Source organism: Schistosoma haematobium, chromosome 5, assembly GCF_000699445.3.
Source record: "Schistosoma haematobium chromosome 5, whole genome shotgun sequence".
Lineage (NCBI taxonomy): Eukaryota > Metazoa > Platyhelminthes > Trematoda > Strigeidida > Schistosomatidae > Schistosoma > Schistosoma haematobium.
The window spans coordinates 20,035,006-20,057,343 of record NC_067200.1 but is presented as its reverse complement, the minus strand read 5'-3'; the positions used below and the strand labels follow the sequence as shown (position 1 = coordinate 20,057,343).

Sequence of the window (22,338 nt, the reverse complement as noted above, 5' to 3'; positions counted from 1 at the left end):
ATAGTATCTTTACAGTTCAATTGTGTAGGTGTATACACTCTTTGTATTCCCCTAAACTATGAGATTAAAATCGCTTCAGATCTTTCTTTCTACCAACTAATTCTTTCTTTCTGTACTATATCCTTATATGCAATCTTTCATTTATATATTACACAATTGAATTAACTACTTCTATGAATCCGGTGTTCGTCTTAATGTGCTTAAGCGGTATGGCAACTTGGATCGATGCATATATGTGCCTGGTCCTACATTGTAACTGACTGACTGACTTTAAATCAATCGAAAGTGGATTAATAACCGTTTAAGGATATCTCTAAATGTAATTATGAATCTATATGTACTTTTGAAAACAAGAACATAAGGGGGACTGACAGAAAGGTATCTATCTATACAAAGTTTTCTGAACATATTCCTCGAAAGTTGTGTTTGAAAGAAAATGAAGCATTCATAAGTGTGACCACAAGACATTTAATTGATAATGAACACAAAGTGAATATTACCATCAAGACCTTATTATGAAGAAAGAATGTACAATAAACCTCATTCATTACCATGGAAAGATAGTTATATAAACTATCTTAACTATTATGTCGTTTCGAACTGAACTTCTTTAATTCAGTCAATCATCTACAATGTAGGAGACCAGGTACATACATGCATCGGTCCAAGTTACCACACACCATTACCAGAACAAGATGAACACCAAATTCATAGAATCACTTATTTCAATAATAGTGTGTATACCTACACCATTGTGATCGATTCTCTACCATGTCACCAAGAGTCTCCAACCATTGGTTACGATAGTCACGTGGACCCCAACCAAGTAGTTTGGATCTACCAAAATGGTTCAGACTAAGGTTTATAATAAAGCATTTTTATAATCATACTACTAATATGAATTGAAATTGATGAGAAGCTTGAAAATACATTGAATCCATGTTATTCTGTAAATTTTGTTCTTCTCACTTTATTTAAAATTAAAATAGGTCAAAGTATGATATACTGACGACCTTTAGTTGATCAATCAGAATTAAGATAACACTTTAGGTGTTTTGCGCGAAATTTAAGGTACACTGATAGATAATATGTACTTTATTATTAACCAAATGAAAATTGGTGCTTGAGATGTTTTAAATCAATAAAAATATCTATTATGCTACCAATAAAGTGAATAATAGATCCTAAACATAAACACGCATCCGGTGTTCATCTTGTTGTGTCAATGAGGTATGGCAACTTGAACCGATGCATACATGTGCCTGGTCCCACGTTGTAGCTGACTGACTGATTGAAACATAACATGCCTACTACTAAGGCAGATATACTCTGTTAAAGTACTTGATGTGGTTTACTGAATAATTAGGTGTTTTGATGAAGCTAGATCATATTCTCCCTTTTCTAACTCTTATTCTACATCTGAAACCTTAAGTTTCACAAATTTGTAAACAGAAGAAAAATGACAAAGCATGGATTTATAGTGGATTTCAGTTCATGATGAAAATCCTGACCTAAATTTGTAAACCTAACTCAAATTCGTGACCAAAACTTTATAGGGTGACAACCTTAACTTACAATAGTAATCTGACTAGTAATAAGTATGTACACACGTATGTAAACTTGACCTTTTTTCTTACTACGAAGGATAATTTGACGTAAAAGTGTTAATTATTTAAATCAAAGCTGTCATTATTCCACTATTAGGCGTTTAGTAACTAAACGGTCTTCGAATTGGCTGATAGGCTACCACCCAACGTCGCCGCAGCATATACTTTTACCTAATAATAATAATAATCTTGATCAATAAATAACCCCAATCCACCGGTGAAATCCCAATCATTTTCAGTTGGGCAACACTCAGATTTCAAAATAAAGCAATATAATTTATGAACCGACACAAAATAACAAAAATATTCATCATTCTAACAGTGTGTTAATACTCTTTCTGTGAATATAATGTATTAAACAAATGAGAAGCATTATAGTGAAGTGAGCGCGAGGACACTGAATCCATTAAAATCAAGGTGGATGGAATAGAACTTGGACCTAAGACTGACAGATTGTTCATCAAATGGTTTAATCAGTGACATATAATTTAATTAGCTAACTTGATACGTTAAAAGATATGTAAATATCTAAAGTCCTACAGAATGCTAATTACACCTTGAATACCTCTCCGTCTCAGACTGTGAATTAAAGTACGTTCAAGTTTAAATAGTAAAACGTAGTATTAGATCTATCACGATTAAAAATATTCCAACAAAACTAGCCAATAATCACAACCATACACACGATTATACGTTTACTGATGAACAAAATCTATTCTTGGAAACCTAGTGAGGAGAGAGGTCCAGTAAAATTCAATTGTTTCAGGATTCAGATAAATCTCAACATTCCAAATAAATGATAACGTAAACTATTGTTTGAATCTTCAATGTTCACCACAAAGCCTGAATATCCTGGTTTTTAATCGTTGGTGATGGGGTGGGTCGTGGATATGAACCATCATTAAGGTATCTAATACTTCAACGTAACAACTGGTTAATGCTTTCTTATTTTCATTAGTCATCAAACTATAGTCACTTAATGAAATAAATCTACTTTTTTTCTACAATAAAAGTAGACGGAGGGAAACAATCAATCGCTTGTCATTTTTTCTGCTTATAGAACTTACCTCTCCATCATTAATGGTGATTCACTGACATTCGCTAAAGCAGCAACAATTGCAGCTATCACACGTCTTCCATTTGGACTAGCATTACCAATCTCATCAGAATTTAGTAAATCTGGTCGATTATTAATATTACTATTATTATTATTAGTAGTAGTAGTAATACTACGATTATTGTTGTTATAATTTAACAGAAGCGGATGGATTTGATTGTGGCTAATTTGTGATTTAAATGAATTATGTAAATTCGATGAAGAATATGATGAAAAATTTGATACAGTTGAAGCAGTATTACGTGCAACCATAATATCAACTAATTCTTGATCCATTTCACCTTCATCATCATCATCATTATTATTATCATCATCTTCGTCGACATTACGATCACTGGTATTATGATGTGTCGATGAGAAATTGACATTTGTAGCATTGGTTATTAATTGGTATTTTTCTGAAATTTGTTTTTTTGGTGAATTATTGACTGTCATAGTTGTAGTAAATGATGAAAGACAATGTGAACCGGGATCATCATTTATATAATTTAAACTAGTAGGAGTTAGTTCTGTTGAACTGGGACGACCAACTCTACTATGCACTGGGACTATTAATGTACAGAGAACAAGAAATAAACACACAAAGAATGAAATAATGTGTAGACATCAGTAATGAAATTGTAGCACAATTAATAGAGGCAAAAAATGATAAGTTCTACGGATATGGACATAAACGAATAAGATGAAGAACAGTAGTTTCGGACTTTTCATTCTATAGCCAGTCGAGGTGGGACAATGCTTGTTAGTCATAAGCTATCTTTAGAATGAGTATATACGCACATTGATTCAGGTTTTCACACTGAAATGCAATTATCAAGACAACTGACAGAGTAATCGATGTAGTAACAGTATCAGTGGTAGAACAAAACACTAACCATAGACAATAAGATGAGAGCATTACACCGTGGAGTAAAGAGTACAAGATAATCTTAAGAATCAAAATCTAGGGAGGTAGACAAAGAAAGAATGAATACATCTGCGTAATTGTGACTTATTCTGATCTAACATCTCATCCAATGCTTTTAACTATTGGTTGGTTACAAGATAAATCCACTGATCACAATCACATGGTCTGCACTTACCAATATAGATCAGTGCAACAGTTAATGACTTCAGGAACTGATGCCACATCTTGGTCCGGTTGCCCCTAACTTTTTTCCAACCTACTCCTATATCAGTCAATATTGCATGTTGAGGTAGGCAGTGGTTGACCGTGCATGAAACATGTCCCAAACCAACCCAATCAGTGAAGATTCCCTATCTCATTAAACGACTTACCATATGTTAAAATCTTACTGAAAAAAAGAGAATAAAAAAATTAAACCATTCAAACTCTGCCCTAGGAGTTGAAGGAAGAATTATGACGTCTCGTGACAAAGGAAGTCACGAGACCGATGCCCCTTCTAACAACGAGAGCAAAAACTTATGTAGGCACATGGACCGTCCAACCAATGTGGGAGACTTTAAGGACCAGTCAAATAGCAACGGAAATGAGATAAAAATTGAGTGCTCGGAATCAGTGAAACCCATTGAACCAAGCTGGACAGCAAAGGATAGATTCCGGAGAGATACTGCTGTACTTAGGGTGAGAATCTCATGAATCCAGGATCACCAAAGCATCATTTGAAACAAAAATGGGAATCACAGTGAATGTTATCCAATGTTATGCACTCACCAATGATAACAACGATGACGATAAAAATCAGTTTTACGAGAGGCTGCAATCGATCATAGAGAAGTGACCACGAAAGCATCCGACAATCCTAATGGGAAACCTAAACACCAAAGTCGGAATGGACAAAACTGGGTATGAAGATGTCATGGGACAGCATGGAGTGACTGGGAGAAAGGAACGAGTGATGAAAGATTTTCGAATTTATGTGCATTCAACAAAATGGTTATAGACAGCACAATATTCCCCCGCAAACGCATACACAAAGCAAAGTGTGTCTCACCGCATCACACCACGGAGAACCAGATAGATTGTATTTGCTTCAGCAAAAAAATTCGGAAAGTTAATGGAAGACATGAGAACAAGAAAAGGAGCTGATATAGCCTCAGATCATCATCTGGTTGTTACTTACTTACTTAATTACGCCTGTTACTCCTAACGGAGTATGAGCCCTTGACCAGCATTCTCCAACCCACTCTGTCCTGCACCTTCCTTTCTAGTTCTATCCAATTTTTGTTCATTCAACTCATGTCTGTCTCAATTTCTCGGCGTAATGTGTTGTTTGATCTTCCTCTTTTCCTTTGGCTTTGAGGATTCCATGTGAGGGCTTGTCTTGTGAAGCAGTTGGGTGCTTTCCTCAATGTGTGTCTTACCCACTTCCAGCACTTCTTCCTGATTTCTTCCTCCACTGGAATTTGATTTGTTCTCTCCCACAGTAGGTCGTTGCTGATAGTGTTTGACCAATAGATTTAACGTAAAAAATGTTAATAAAAACTTGTTTCTTCTGGAAGATTGCTTTCGTATTTCTCCAGGTTTCCATCCCATACAGTAGAACTGTCTTGACATTTGTATTGAAAATTCTGACTTCGATGTTGGTTGACAGTTGTTTTGAGTTTCAGATGTTCTTCAATTGTAAATATGCTGCTCTTGCTTTGCCGATTCGTGCCTCCACATCTCCATCAGATGTGTTGTATCAAAGAATCTCGCTTTTCCCTTTGTGTATATTGAGACCTACTGCTGCTGAGGCTGCTGCTACACTGGTCGTTTTCTCCTGCATTTGTTGTTGCGATTGCGATAGGAGGGCTAGGTCATCTGTGAAGTCAAGATCGTCCAATTGCATCCTAGATGTCCATTGTATCCCGTGTTTCCCTTCAGATGTTGACGTCTCCATGATCCAGTAGATCACCAGGAGAAAGAGAAAGGGTGAGAGTAAGCAACCTTACCTAACACCGGCCTTCACTTCGAACGACTTTGTCAATTGTCCTCCATGCACAATTTTGCAGTGTAATCCATCATAGGAATTTCGTATGATATTGACTATCTTCTCAGACACGCCGTAGTATCGAAGAAGCTTCCATAGTGTTGTTCTGTCCACGCTATTGTAGTCAATGAAGTTGATGTAGAGTGATGAATTCCATTCAATTAATTGTTCCACAATGATCCGTAGAGATGCCATTTGGTCTGTACACGATCTATCCTTACGGAATCCTGCCTGTTGGTCTCGAAGTTGGGCGTCTACGGAGCCCTTCAGTCTGACTAACAATACCCTGTTGAAGACTTTTCCCGGTATTGAGAGAAGAGTGATGCCCCTGTAGTTATCACAGTTGCTGAGATCGACTTTCTTTGGTATTTTGATCGGAAGTCCTTCTTTCCAGTCTGTTGGTACTTGTTCCTCATCCCAAATCTTATTGAAGAGAATGTGGAGTATCCTTGCAGTTGCCGCTACGTCTGCTTTCAGTGCCTCTGCTGGAATGTTGTCTGGTCCTGCTGCTTTGCCACTCTTGATTTGTCTGATGGCCATGCTGATTTCTTCAATTGTTGGTGGGCCAACAATCATCTGGTTGTTTCCAAGATGAAACTGAGGCTAAAGAAGCATTGGACAACTGGACAAACAACATTACAAAGGTTCAATTCAGCCTTCCGACGACATACTGACAAACTCAACGAATTCAAGATAACTCTCATCAACAGGTTACAAGCCTTTCCAGATCTACTGAAAGAAGAAACTACTATGGGGGATAACTGGAAAGGGATAAAAGAAGCACTAATTTCAACGAGTAGGGAGGTGCTGGGTTGCAAGAAGTATCATCATAAGGAATGGATCTCTATCGAAACTCTAGACGAGATTCGAGAAAGGAAGAACAAGAATACAGCAATTAACAACAGCCGAACAAGAACAGAGAAAGTCAAGGCACAAGCTGAATACATAGAAGTATTAGAGCTGACAAGCAGAAATACGTGAAAGATCTAGCAACGATAGCGTAAAAAAATTCAAGGGAAGGAAGTATGAAACAATTATATGATACAACGAAGAAACTGGCAGGTAAATATGGTAAATCAGACAGACCGGTCAAGGACAAAGAAGGCAAACCAATGCCTGAGATGTAAGAATAGTGAAACAGGTGGGTAGAACAGTTTAAAGAACTGTTAAATAGGCCAACCCCACTGAACCAATCGAACATCGAAGCATAACACACAGAACTTCCAATAGCTGTCACTCCACCAACGATCGAAGAAATCAGGATGGCCATCAGACAAGTCAAGAGTGGGAAAGCAGCAGAACCCAATAATATACCAGATGAAGCACTGTAGTCAAACACAGAAGTAACTGGTAAGATGTTTCACGTTCTATTCAGGAAGAACAAGCGCCGACAGACTAGAACAAAGGACACCTCATTAATATACGAAAGGAGATCCGAACAAATGTGAGAACTACAGAGGAATCACACTACTATAGGTACCAGGAAAAGATTACAACAAAGTGTCGTTGAACCGGATGAAAGATGCAGTAGACGTCAATTTTTGAGATCAACAGGTTGGATTCCGTGAGGATCGATCGTGCACAGACCAAATTGCAACACTACAGATCATCGTCGAACAATTAACTGAATCGAACTCGACAATACATTTACTTCCTTGACTATGAGAAAGCATTCTACAGTGTGGATGGGAAGAAATTATGGAAACTTCTTCGACACTATGGTGTACCTGAGAAAATTGTCAATATCATCCGGAATTCATACGACGGACTACACTGCAAAGTCGTGCGTGGAGGACAGCTCACAGATGCATTCCAAGTGGGGGCCGAAGTCAGACAGGGATGCTTACACTCCTCTTTCTCTTCTTCTGGTGATTGGCTGGATTATTAGGACCTCCACATCTGAGGGGAAGCACAGAAAACAATGGACAGTTCGAAACCATCTAGACGATTTGAACTCCGTAGATCACCTGATCCTTCTATCCCATACATATGAAAAAATGCAGATGAAGACAACCAGTGTAGCAGAAGTCTCTGCAACAGTAAGCCTTCACAACCAAAAGGGAGAAAGCAAGATCCTCAAATACAACATAGAGAACATCAACCCAATCGCACTTGATGGAGAAGCTCTGTAATCTTTCACGTGTCTGGGCAGCATCATCGGTGAACAAGGAGGATCTGATGCAGGCGTAAAGGAGAGGATTTGCCAAGTAAAAGTTGCATTCCTAAAGTTGAAGAAAATATGCAACTCAAAACAACTGTTAACCAACATCGAAGTCACAATCTCCAATACAAACTTCAAGACAGTCCTACTGTATGGAGCTGAAACTACGAGTACTACAACTATCATCAGAAAGGTGCAAGTACTTCTAAACAATTTTCTACACAAGATGCTCAATGTCCGTTAGCTGGAAACCATCAGAAACATACTACTGTAGGAGAGAACAAATCAGTTTTTCCAACTGAGGAGGAAATCCAGAAAAAAAACGATGAAAGTGAATAGGACACACATTGTGGAAATCACCAAACTGAATCGTGAGGTAAGCGCTTGCCTGGAATCCTGAAGGGGGACGGAAAAGAGGAAAGCCAAATAACACGCTACGTCGAAAATTAGAATCAGACATGAAAAGGATGAATAGCAACTGAAGACAACTGGAAAAGATTGCCCAGGCCAGGGTTGGATGGAGAATGCTAGTAGGTGACCTATGCTCCTTCACAAAAGTACGTTTCTCACACTTGACGTCAACATAGAAAAGAGAAATCAGTAACGACAGTAGGAAAAGTGAAGTAGTGTTTAGTAAAAAGATGAAAAATGAGGAAAAATAAATGAATTTTTGACAAGAAGATTGAAATGACTTTTTGGGCCATTTTATAGAAAGTTGATGAATACTGAGACAGTAAGAACGATATTTTCACTTATCTACCTATACAGCTCAAATCAATATTCCATGACTGGTAACCAAACATTGTCCGACGTTATTTCAGTAAGTAGCAAGTGGCTAGAAAATAAAATGTGCAGATGGATCGTGAAGAAAATGTTCTTGCTCTGATACGTTATTCACGTACGGAATTATACAATAAATCGTTCACAACTACAAATAACGAACATAAACACACACACACACAGAGAGAGGTAGAGAAATTGTTAACTAACTATAAATTTATTTTCATTTACATAAAATAAACCAATGACTTACCGAATGGTGATTTATGATGTACCATAAAGGTATTCGTTGTCGATTCTGTCGATGATGTTACAGGTGTTGTTGATAAATGTGAATGTGAATCATCAAAATTGCATAATCCGGTTGCTGTCGTTGTTGTCAACATTGAGGTGTTGCTAGTTAATGAATTTGATAGAGGATATGACAGTAGGTTTTCATCTAATGAACCATCTATAGTTGGTGTTCTAGCTTCAGGACGTTTTTTCGCCGGTTGCCGAGGTGTTGACTTCCCACTAGATGAGTAATTGGAACTACTCATCCAAGATATTGTTGTATTAATATTATTGTTATTAGTAGTTGTATTTAATGTATTGTTAACAGAAGATGGATATATATGTAAGCCATTCACTGAACCACTGTTGACTATTAACCCAAGATACGGTTGTGAACAAAGGAATGTGCCATCTTTATTTAAATTACAATGACGTTGTTGTTGTTGCATGGTAGTGCACGATTGAAGTAGAAATGGTGATGATGAATGATCGTCATCGCCATCATCATCGTTCTCTTCTTCTTCGCCTTCTTGATGTTGTCGTTGGAATAATGATTGGTCAGAATGGAAATGATGATGATGATGAAGCATTGACTGATCTTGATCATTCTTAATAGATCGTGATACAAGAGAGTTAGGAGAAGAATGAGGTAATAGACTATTCGAAGTAGAGATAACCATAGAAGTCGTAGCAGTAGTATTACTAGTAATAGTAGCATTAGTAGGAGTATTAATAATATTAGCACATTGAAGTGATCTAGATAAGGCAGAAGTATTATCATGCATAGAAAAAGTATAAAATGCACTTGAAGTATTATTATTATTGGCACATGTCGAACTAACAGGATTATTTGAGATCAATGATGAAATATTCCCATTGGTTAATAATGTTGAATCTGATGGTCGACGAATTTGTGGATGAATTTGTGAAATTCGAGTATTATTATTATTAGTAGTAGTAGTATTAGCATTATTATTACTACTATTACTATTATTACTAAATGGTATTCCAGATATAAGTAAAGGTGGACTTGATGAAGAATGTAAATGATATGAATTTTTTGCTGGTGATGATGGAAATGAACTAGGTGATACTGGTCTTGGTCGTTTTAAACTATAACGTTCCGATTTTAATAGAATTCCATTATGATCTTTTGAATAGATCATTGAGTCATTATTATTATTATGATTATTAGATTGAATTGAATGATTTCTATTTGTAGAGCATATTAATGTTGAATGATTGAAATCATTTATTGAATGTTGATATATAGGTGATGGTTGTTTAGTATAATTAATTGTATTCAATGAAAAATTATTCATTGTAGTTGTTATGGTTAATGATTCATGTAATGGATCTAATTTATGAGATTTATGATAACCACCATAGGATAGATATGAATTTGGCTATTATAGAATGAGAAAAATAAACAGTAATAATAATAATAATGATAATAAATTTCATGTAAAATGTTAATTTAGAAAATGAGATCAAATTTTAGTTATTCAATATGATAATATTAAGATCAAAGTATTGACTGAATACCTTTGTGATATGGGTTACTTATATCCGCATAAGTAGTATATAACGATGGTCAGGAAAATAGTATTTTAGTAGAAGATCAATAAGGAAAGAACGGGAATGGAACGCAATTTGTATGAAAATGCATGAAAAATGAAATCTGAGACAATGGACTGATATTTACAAAAAAGAAACAGTCAAGTTTGAGACAATGGATTGATATTTTGCAAATTAACTATTTACCATGTGGTTCTCAGATTTTAATGATATTTTGTAATTTTGCGCTCAAATACATTCGACTGCTCCCACTCGTGTTCTTGTTCGCGGCACCTTCATTAATGGTAACATGTCACCTGACTTTTAAGCAATAAATTATAGGTGGCTACTAATTAGGGCTCAGTAGATAAGTGGAGGAAGCGAACAGTACTTACTGGGTTCGAGTCCCAGAGTGAATATCAACTCTGAGTTGCAGGTACATTTAGATGACGAGTCCCAAATAGGACGTAACGTACATCTTAAATCCCACTGCTGGCCACTATCCATCTTTGCTTATAAAGCTTGTAACTTAAGGCAATATGCCATATTCAGTTCGAAATAACAGTGGAAAGATACACGTTAACAACATCAAGTGAAGATATGTGTTATGTCGGAAGAAAACAATATATTGTTTTCTTGTAATGTACTGTATCGAATTCTGTGTGATAAGGTCGTGATGACAGTAAACCAGTTGTATGGTATATGTTTCCTTTTTTTAGGTGGATTATCGATTAGTTCATTTATATTCCTAGTAGGATTGGTGAGCTACTATTTACCAAATGATAGATTGATCAATCAAAACGTTAATGTTTACCACTCCTCAAGCTCCTTCTAACCAAGTGAACAATCAAAAAACTAAGATAAAAAACATATCACCTCTTCTATTAAACTCAATTCAATTATGGCTCCAAACTCAAACAATAATATATATATATAAAATTTCTGAACACATAGTAACACAATTAATGAGGGAAAAACGATGAAGAATTAACCATTAAACACTATAACAAGAATTAGATAACTGTTTCACTTAAATTTGTTACAACTAACAATTATATTTTCATTTCTTATGGATAAGAAATAACATCAGTAGTGGAATGTCTTTTAAGGTCAGCTATTGCTTTATTATGATGAATGGATTGGTGAGGCAGTAAAACTTCACTGATTGATGTGGTGCATTACATATGTCTTATTATCGCCTACATCAATATGCAATGTTCACTGATGATGTAAAAGTAGGTTTGAAGAAAGTTAGAAATTATAAAACCAAAATATAGCGTCAGTCTATGTAATTATTGACGGCCTGTGTGTCTATCTTGTATATTTATTTGATTAAACACATAAACATTGGTAGAAGGAGTCATCAAATAGATATGCGCCAGATAAATCATTCGATTTGCATGAGGCCTGGGATACTGCCAGTACGCCCAAACCGAAGCAGGTGATTCTTTTAGCGGGCCACACCCAGAGCCTTGGACCTAAAGGTCTAATCCACAAGGCAGTGGAGCAACGTCAGGGAGATGCAGTCCCATGGTGGCCGGTGACTAACAATAATTTCATACGTCATTTGTTCCTTGAGGATCCTGGAGTTTATGTACACCATTGGTTTGGAATCAGTATTTCTCAACTCCGCTATGTGGACTCTTCATGTTCACCAACCTGGTTAAAGCGACGAACATTCTCTTTTCGTCCGGTCAATTTCGTACATAACAGTAATGCCACGAGAAAGCAATAAGTAGGACATCTCTGACAGTGTTTGTATGCATGTGGCCATGTGAGAGGATTTCGCGAGAGAGAGAGAGGGGTTGACTCTCCCCACCCTCTGTCATATCAGGGCATTTGGGGGTCCAAACTATCTACCATGATTAGTAGTTGAAAACATTAAGTAATATAACTAAGAATTGGTCTCAACATCGTAGAATGCGTTGTATTAATTGACAACATGAGAATTTTTAATCTTATTCTATATAATATGAACTATTGTTGATTACATAATGAAAAATGATCATAAGTGATGGAATCACAAACAATAAACTATCATATTAGAAAGTGATATTCAATGATACCTATTTATCACATTATTGTTTAATAAGAAAATAATAATGAATAATTTACAAGGCAGAAAAAACAAACAAAATATTTTTTTTGTTTTGTTTTGTTTGTTTCTAGGAGAAAAAGAAGAAGAGAGAGAAAGAGAAAAACAAGAAGTAGAAATTCCAGACAAGAACCTTGAACTTATTCTAATATGATACATAGTTGAAATGAATACATAGTCAATCTGTTAATTAATACTAGCTAATAGTAAAATGTAGAAATATGATCAGCTTTTTTTGATTATTATTATTATATTCTTACTAACAACAATGTGTTTTATAATAAATTACACGTATACATATACATATGTGTGTGTGTGTGTTTTAAGACCTTTGATAAACCAGTAGTGTAAATTCAGTCAGTCGATCAGTCAGTTACAATGTAGGACCAGGCACATATATGCATCGGTCCAAGTTGCCACATCTCAATTAGCACAGTAAGACGAAAACCGGATTCATAGAAGCAGTTAACTCAATGGTGTAATATATAAAGGAAAGATCGCATATAAGGATATAGTACAGGAAGAAAGAATTAGTACGTAGAAAGATTTGAAGCGATCTTAATCTCAAAGTTTAAGGGAAGACAAAGAGTGTACACACCTACACTATTGTGGTAGATTCTGAGCCATGTCACCTTAACCAATTAGTCTACATCTACTAACATGGCTCAGATTAGAAGTCAGCAACTTCAAGCACTGATGCCACGTTTTTGGTTTGGTCGCCTCTAACTTTCTTCCAACCATCCCCTACACTAGTCAACATTGCGCGTCGTGGTAACCAGTGTTCAGGCATACGTAACACGTGGCCCAACCATCTCAGTCGATGAAGATTCACAACCTCATCAACTGATTTACCATCATTCCCTAATACCCTTCCGTCTAACCTCGCTATTACTTACTCGATGATCCCAGATGAGAGTGTATATTAACTAAAAGGGAGAATGATGTGTAAATCTATTTTGATCATTCATGCAATAAACAAAACAAAAGCACATAATGTATATAAGAATAACTATATTGACCGGAAGAAATGTCTCTTAGTTGAATTCGTACCACTAATTGTATAGAAGCATGATTGTAGTAAGGTTTTTCTTTTAGTTAGCCGTTATTTAAAGAGATCCTGCCATCCCATAACGTAAAGGAAGAGTTGAAAAAGCATGCCACATCTTACTTCACGGATTTCCGTCTCCGATTGTAAGAACTTTTGATGTACGACACTTACATATTTGACAATACTCACAAAAAGACCACATGTCAGCCAGCTACAACGTAGAACCAAGCATATATATACACATATGTATCGGTCTAAGTTTTCATACCTCATTAGAACAACAAGATGAACGCCAAATTCATAGAAGTAGTTACTTCAATGGTGTAATATATAAAAGAAAGACTGTGTATAAAGATATAATACAGGAAGCAAGTTTAATCTCACGGTTTAAGAGAAGACAAAGAGTGTATACACCTACGCCATTGTGATCGATTCTGAGCCATGTCATCCAGAGTCTCCAACCATTGGTTACGATAGTCACGCAGACCACAACCATATGTGATCAACCTTAAAAAGTTGTCTCGAACTTTGTGACCACGCTCCTAGGTCGTCAAGATCACCTGTAATCCATTATCCTTTCCAGGTATCACGAGGAAGAATCTTTCCATAGTGCAAGCAGTCTGTGAGCAATAATTGCTCTCATACCTCTAATAGCACTCGAAATTACTTAGTTTGACATCTACTGAGATACAAACTCAGCAGAGAAATCATTAAAATAAACAAAATTATGAATCCTTACAGTATATTGATTAGACTATATTGAGGATTTTCAGTATACCTGATTAGTGTTTAACCCTTTGGAATGTGTACCGTAACAAAATAAGCGACAGAGGTTGTCATGGATATGGTCGCAGGGTTAAGTAACACTAATTACAGTGACCGACCGCTGAATTCTACGTTTATCTATAACTACTTTGCGCTAATAGTCTAGGTGATTTGGCATCGAGTGTAATATTCCATGATGTTAGATGGTTGGAGGCAATCGACAGAGAGCTATGGATTTACTAAAAAGATCTGAAATTATGTAGCCCTTTTCGTTTTGATCAATAAACGATAACTCTGATGCATACGGAATTTAATTGGAGCGTTTTTTCAGCTTATTCCACTAGCCTTGACTGCTACCTAATCGGTTGTTTTAGCTTTTAGGTCGCAGATTCTATCAAGTTCATAACTATCGCGATATAAACAGAGACGTATTATGGAAATTTTGACTTCGAACATCAAGCCTTTGTCTGACTTCTCTATGATCCTTTGAGTAGGAGACTATCATTGAAGTGTTGCGTATCAGCTGTCCAGTCGATCTAGTTTGCACATATCCTGTCTTCATATTGGAAAGATCTTACAACCTTTTACAAACGAATTTATCGTAAACTATCTCAAAAGTTAATAGGAGCCGTACTTCATGCTAGTCGGAACTTATTACACCATTAAGGTATGTGTGGGATTCAAGACCAATCTACATGCTTTTCGCTGAAGAAGCCAGACTAGAACGTAATCTGGTTATTTCTGTTTTCGTGCTAACCGACTCCGACGAGATATGAGGAATATGTGTATCGTATTTCAAAATCCTTCTACTAGTTTACATTACAGGAAATAAAAAAAATAATGATGAATAACAAATATATCACTGAGTGCTGGTAATCATAAGAAATTAACAGTAAGTACTGAACTACTGAATATATATATAACAGCTTGTAATACATGAAAGGCTTACAAATGAATTGGCGCGGTTCAAATTCATCGATCCCGTTGTTATTGTTGTTGTCATTGTCGTTGTAGTTTCAGATTTCTGTAAAGCATCTTTAATAACTGGAACCAGATCGATTAAGTCACGATCAGATGCACTTAAAGTAAGCTTAGATATAGACTCATTGGCAGGATTTAAGTTTTCTGAAGAAAAAGAAAAGAAAGTCAAAAATAGTAGGAAAAAGGAAATATGAAATTCACTGTAAATTATTGTTAGTCATTCAGTTATAGACAATGTAGAACCTGACAAAAATATGCAACGCTTCATTTTTCTAAGATCTAGTGGATAATAATGGGTAGATGCATTTACGCCATTGCAGTCGATTTTCATCCATATAACACAATACACCTGCAAACATTGATCGCAGTTATTGCTCAGAAATGAAACAGATAGTCTGTAGCTATCAAAATGTATCACATCAGCGATTAACGATTTCATGGAATGAGGCTACATTTCCACTTGGCTGCTCTTAATTTTTCCAACCTACTACTAAGCTAGTAGGCATCGTGTGTCGAGGTAGGGGTTGTTAGGCAAACATAATATTTGCTCTGACCACTTTGGTCGATGAAAACTCACGAACTCATCACAGAAAGTGCAACCTTTGCTTAGTAATCTATGCCCAAAATCAATATTTCTCACTTATTCACTCAAAAATACGCAAGTAATGCTTCGAAAAGACTTATGGTCAAAAACATTTCACATTTCACAACCACAAATTAGAAAAGGGTGGACTGCTGCACAGTATATGAGCCTTTCGGTTTGTAGACGGATATCTTGTCTATGTCACAAGTGACACAAATCGGCAAACATAGGCTGTGACTTCTGAATCCGTGACTAGATTTTGTCAAACAACAAATTACTAAGGCTAATCTGACTTCCGTCTTAGGTGGAGTAGTTAACATGTTCAACATAGGGGAGATGGTGCGGATCGACTCTAGCTATACAACTCAGGACAGAAAAACAAGTGAATACAACGGCTAGACTTTAGTTGATGGATGCTACAATGAAGTGATGATCGAGACTGACTATGATGAAGATCCAGTAGAATTATATTAGCTGGAAAACTTGTTTCATAAGACCCTATTATCTTAGAAAGATGAGTCGCATTGCAGTAAGATTAAAAATAGCAAGTCATGGGTTTGAGAAAAAGCGTTAAATATTTTAGCAAAGATGCTCTTTCATGAGCAAAGTGGTAGTAAAATTTTGATGTCATGAATTTTCCATACTGAGACTAACAGGGAAAATAATCATCGACATAATGAATGTGGGTTATCGTGCCTTCGAAGAAAAATTTTGGCTTTATGATCACTTTGCTAAGCTGATAGGGCCATTAAAACCCAACTTTGTCGGTAGTTCCCATTTGGTAAATGTAAATACAATCAATACCTTTAAACGGACGACCTGGTACACACATACAGTGGTCTAAATTGTCATACTAGGTCAGTAGTACAGCGCAATGACATTATTAAGATGACTAACAAAAGAGCCGACATAAGTAGTTGTACTAATGAATGTATAAAAAATTTATTCTGAAAGAAGGAAATTCATGATTTCAAATAACATAAGGAATAAGACGATCAATACATCATTATATAACAACTTTAACCATCAATAAAAGGATAATTGTGCAGACCCCAACTAGGTAGGTTGTATAGGCTACACTAGGATTGACACGGTTATAAATAACAGCCACTGCCAGGGAAGTCCTACTCACTACCTTCTTGAGAGGATGAAAAGCGAATGTCCGGCGCTTTAACTGGGTTGGTGGACACGGAGTCTATCTTGGAGAGTTGGAAAACCATGATTCCAAGCCTGTGATGCACATGGGCTCCAGTATCCTGAAGGAACAAATGGCGTATGAACCAATTATTGGTCATCGGCTACCATATGATTGCATCTCTCTACGTCGCTTCGCTGTCTTGTGGATTAGATCTTTAGGTCGAAGGCTTGGGGTGTAGTTCCCTTAGAAAATCACCTGCTTAGGTTTTGGCATCCGGGCAGTATCACAGCCCACATATGTATTTGGTGACTCTTTGTACCAATATTTATGTGTTCAAATAAATAATAAAATAAATACCCAACAGTCAATAGATTAACTTAGATTCCCGGTTGAGAGCCTTGAACGAGAACTTATAAGGCGTCCCACACTAGGGCGAAACAGCCATTCAGTGCGTCTAGGTTTTAAATGATGAATTAACTTGGATCAATTTTTAATATCAATAAAATAAATTAATAGTTCGCAAGTAATGTCATTTTCAAGATACTCAACATCCATTAGCCAGATACCATCAGCAACAGCCTACTGTGAGAGAGAACAAACCAGCTTCCAGTTGAAGAGGAAATTAGGGAAAAATGATGGAAATGGATACGACATACATTATGCAAATCATCAAACTGCATCACGAAGCAATCCCTAACTTGGAATCATGAAGGAAAGCGAAAAAGTGGAAGGCCAAAGAACACATTACGTCGGGAAATAGAAGCAGATATGAAAAGCATGAATAACAACTGGAAAGAGCTGGAAAGGATTGCTCAGGACAGGGTTGGATTGAGAGTGCTGGTGGGTGGCCTGTACTCTTCCACAAAAAATAACAGACGTAAACAAAGTAAGTAAGTAAATGTCATTTTCATGTTTTATTCCATGCAATGTGTTATTTCGTTTGAAAACTTTCACTCATATTGCATTCGATGTACACTAACAGTCATTTACAATGGATGATTTTATTTTGAAAGAGAACAGAACAAAACTTGTTACATTACAACTGTCCTGTCCAAAATATATACAACCTCTTTTTTATATCATACCAACATCATCAGCGACCGAACTAAAGTTGTGTGTGTGTGTGTGTGAGAGAGAGAGAGAGAGAGAGAGAGGAATATTGGAAATCTGAGATGTTAGACATGACCATAATTCAGTCACGGTATGCATATGCATATGATCAAAATAAATAAATATTTATTTATTTATTTATTTAAGAATTACGACAAACAAAATTAAAAACAAATAGAGCAAAACGTAACTGAATAAGTACTATACGGAAAAAAGAAATTGACCGGATTGGGGGGAGATGGCGTAAAGAAATCGCTGTCTCCACACACATACACACACATACATACAATTTGAGAAATAACTAGTAATACCACATTCAAATATGACTTTACCATAAAGACCAAACAGTCAAACTCAATATCTTACCAGAAAGATGTAACAGTATGATCAGTTGATTCGAGAGAAAAACAACTGATTGAAGCCACCTCTACGCATGAAAATCGCTTATGTAACATAAGCGAACACATACACACACACAGGATATGGGTTTCCTTGCCTCACCTCCAAAAAGTAGGACACATCTATGTAAACAACCCATGGTTTTAACCATCGTGATATATATGTATAATACATATTACTTAACCTTTCGCCTTGTTCTTATTACACCATTTTAAAGACAATCGAAGAGCAAATAGACACTTGGAAAAAGAGGGTTATATACACAAGCAACAAGTTGCTTCAACAACGAAATGCAAAAGGATTTCTTGAGTAAACTACAATAATGAGGAAATACGTGTTGTTATTGTCAAATTATAGGATTTCCTCCAACCGTTACTTTAGATCTGTGTAACATAGATGAATCATTTATGGAAATTTTCTACCATTATTTTCAGATATATATATATATATATATAGAGAGAGAGAGAGGGAGAAAGATATGATCATCAAATTCAATCAGGAAATACCTAAACTCATCCTATAGGAATGGATACATCAGGAACAATCAATAACATGGAAATGATGCAAAAACTTTAAGATTTAGTGAAATATTAGAAAGAAAAAGTGGATACATCTGAGTTCAAAATCAGATGATCAATGGTTTGAAGAACAGTCGTACCTCAAATGTGTTCAGAAGAATATATGTAAGCTGTGAAGAGATCACTTTCAGCGAACTTGAAAAAAACAACATTCAGGTCTTGTAACCAGTACAAAATCATTTGACCACACTGAATGTGAATCGAATGTGCCTACCAAGTCTCAGATTTACTTATTATTACATAGCAACTCACGTGCAATTGAGTGTGTTCTCATTTAACTCAGTTAAGCCCTTTTATTAACTTACTTAGCGGACAAAGTCTTCTGTACTATAACAACTTATTGTACCTTTACTATTGTGCTTGTATGAGATATGTATGCTTGAACATTTGCTTACCGCCTACCCATATATTCATTCTGCTAGCTTTATTATTAAGTGCTTAATTGATTAGATGATCCATTTAACAATCTACGCTCTCAGTTCGCTGACTCACTCATTCGCATCATTGCTTTGTGGTCTGAGTCATTTGCTAATAAAACTGTAGTCGCTGCTTCCTCTTTGCCTTCTGATTTCAAACACCGTTGAAGATTATATGGTAACAGTTACGAGGGTGATTGGTCAACGAAGCACAGCCACTATAATCATTTGTCATCTTGGTGAGCAACATGGAGCGGTCGCTCAGTAGTTAAGATGTTAGACATTCGAACACTAAATTCCAAGTTTGAGCTCTACTCCACCTAGTTTGGTTTGGAAGACTGGGTGGTATCACCAGGTCTTTTGTTTAAACTTCGTGAAATCCGATCTCGAATTTCGTTACTTATCAAACCACTAAGTTATCTATGATACTCCACGAAATACACCGTAAACCGATTAAAGTGTCTTCATTGTATACCTCTTTTGATAATATAAAAACAAATAACCAAAAGTAGCACAAAACTCACCACTTCTATATTGTTGAAGTTGTTCTATAGAAAAAGGCCCAAATACATCTACATATTCATCCGGTACTACATTAAATTTAAAACAAAAGGTGAAATACATAAAAAGTGGAATAGGATGAGAAATTATAAAGCAGACTGTATAACGGACACTTAATTGAATACAATTGAATAATTACTGAGTAATGGCCAATCACATGCTTGCCGAGTTCTTTTCAGTGCTGAATGAATTCTACCAATCGATTTGTAATGTGGTCACTAATCTAAGTGACTTGATAGTGTGTAGACTATGTTAAGACATTAACCGGTTGGAGGTAGTTGGTAGGAAACTCTGGACCTAGGAGGCCATCTGTGGCCTGTATAGCTTGATGGTAGCGTCTCTGGTTGCGAAGAAGGGTTAGGGAGGTCCGAATTCTACATAAAGCATCGGTTACGCTGATATGGCAAGTACAAATTGCTGACAAGTGTCAACTAGCACGAAACTTAAACCCATGATTTTCTACAGACTGCCTCCAACCAATTAACATCTCAACCTGATCATCAATAGTAAAAGAAATATGGATACATAGCAAAAGTCCTGAATAATATTGAAGTATATACCAGGCAAATAACTCATGTTGGATATTAATAAATAGTACATATACAGTTCTGCTTTAGCAAGTCAGTTATAATCACCGTAGAGCATGAAATAAATATGCATCATCCCAAGTTCCTGCACCATATCAGTACGATAAGATAAATTCAAACAACATGAATACCGAGAAGGAGTTGGAATTACCGTCGTATTGCCAGTGATAATGTGAAAAACTTTAAACAACGAAAAGCAACACGATCAAAATCGAAACATACAAGTAATCACAAAAAAAGATAATTTACACGTTGTAGCAATGTTAAACAAATTATCGAGTTACAATGTAGATTTTATCATATAGAGACTTTAGTTTTAAAAAAGTATTGGAAAACGAAGTGCATTAAACATTCGTTTCCCCGCAAAGGCGCGTACCCACGGTTGTACCATAAAACCGAACTGACGATCTGTGGGTTTCGCATTCAGTAGTAATATACACTCATATACCTGATTTTAAACTTGATGGCACTTGTTAAGCAAAGTGTGCCTGTAATCTTGAGAAAACTGATGCTCCCTGACGGATTCGACTGTGTCAACTAACGTCCAGGGTCTCTTGTCGACTACCTCCAACCACCATCTCGTCTCAACATAGTGCACGCGATATTGAGTCACTACTTAGAGTAGTTGCTACATTGCAACTTGATGTATATAATTCGATTTGTATTAAGGACTTAACACACATTATATTGGTCACCATTCAATGATCAATCAATTGCGGAATGTATGTGTGCTAAATGAAATAAAATATACAAGTAAAATAAACCCTGGCATATGAAGGTAGTGGGTAGGTCTTCGCTGGCAGAAAGGCTATAAACGCGTAACCGTATGAAAACATTTCGATGGGACAAGTAGACACCCCTCTCCCTCGACAACACCAAGGCACTTGGGGGAAAAAATTACTCTCCCAAGACTAAATCCCAGTCATATTGTCTAATATTTCTCCACAGTTGAATTGGTTATTTCGGTTAGAAAGTTTATAGTTTCTTACAAATGTATTTGTATCATCAACCCACTAGAACTGATGATTGCTCAATGCACTGAATAAAAAGTTACTACTAACGATCTAGGTACAGTTTTAGACCGTAATCTGAACAGACATTTTGTGTTTCAATGAAGAGAAACACAATCCAAATAGTCACAGATCGGTTTCATTGTGTTTTATGAGAAAATATTGTCAGTCTTAACTAGAATGAGTTCTGGAGGTTGGTGAGAGCCTTTAAATAGCAGTTCAATTTCTGAAAAAAATAGACGAAGAAACATTTACATGTAGGGCCATATTTACGACAAAGACCAAATAAAAACAGCAGGAAGCAGATACTGATGAACGTTACTTTATGCAATGAATTCTGATGAGTTTTTGAGAAGCCATGTAGATATCGGCAGTTCTTACTATAACAAAGTCATAATCTAAATTTACTAAGGAAGTACAGGCTTATATTTCGAGCTATAAGCCCATTCGTGTTGAAACAGATATTACTCAGCTGACTAGACCAAGGCAAGTGTGAAACCCAAGTACTCTACCAACCAGTAAACCACTGATTTTCCTGTTACGGGATCATGTACGAAAACTGTATCGTAAAATATAATCCATCGAAAAATTTAAATAATCAGACTATACATCTTGAATCAAAACACAACAAAATTTAGT

At 36.1% G+C, this 22,338-nt stretch overlaps 1 protein-coding gene across 2 annotated transcripts in view; it reads right to left on the bottom strand.

Annotated features, from left to right (window-relative positions):
- MS3_00009342 (uncharacterized protein) overlaps nucleotides 1-22,338 on the bottom strand; it is a 48,086-nt gene that overhangs the window by 20,170 nt on the left and 5,578 nt on the right. The window contains exons 4-7 of one of the 2 annotated variants that reach the window (XM_051217702.1): nucleotides 20,066-20,131; nucleotides 15,286-15,461; nucleotides 8,852-10,277; nucleotides 2,675-3,272 (exon numbers count right to left, since the gene is read on the bottom strand). In XM_051217702.1, the coding sequence (XP_051065134.1) occupies nucleotides 2,675-3,272; nucleotides 8,852-10,277; nucleotides 15,286-15,461; nucleotides 20,066-20,131 (2,266 nt within the window). Of the gene's footprint in view, nucleotides 1-49; nucleotides 10,278-15,285; nucleotides 22,308-22,338 lie in introns of those variants that run through there. The other variant, XM_051217703.1, reaches the window with a different exon arrangement.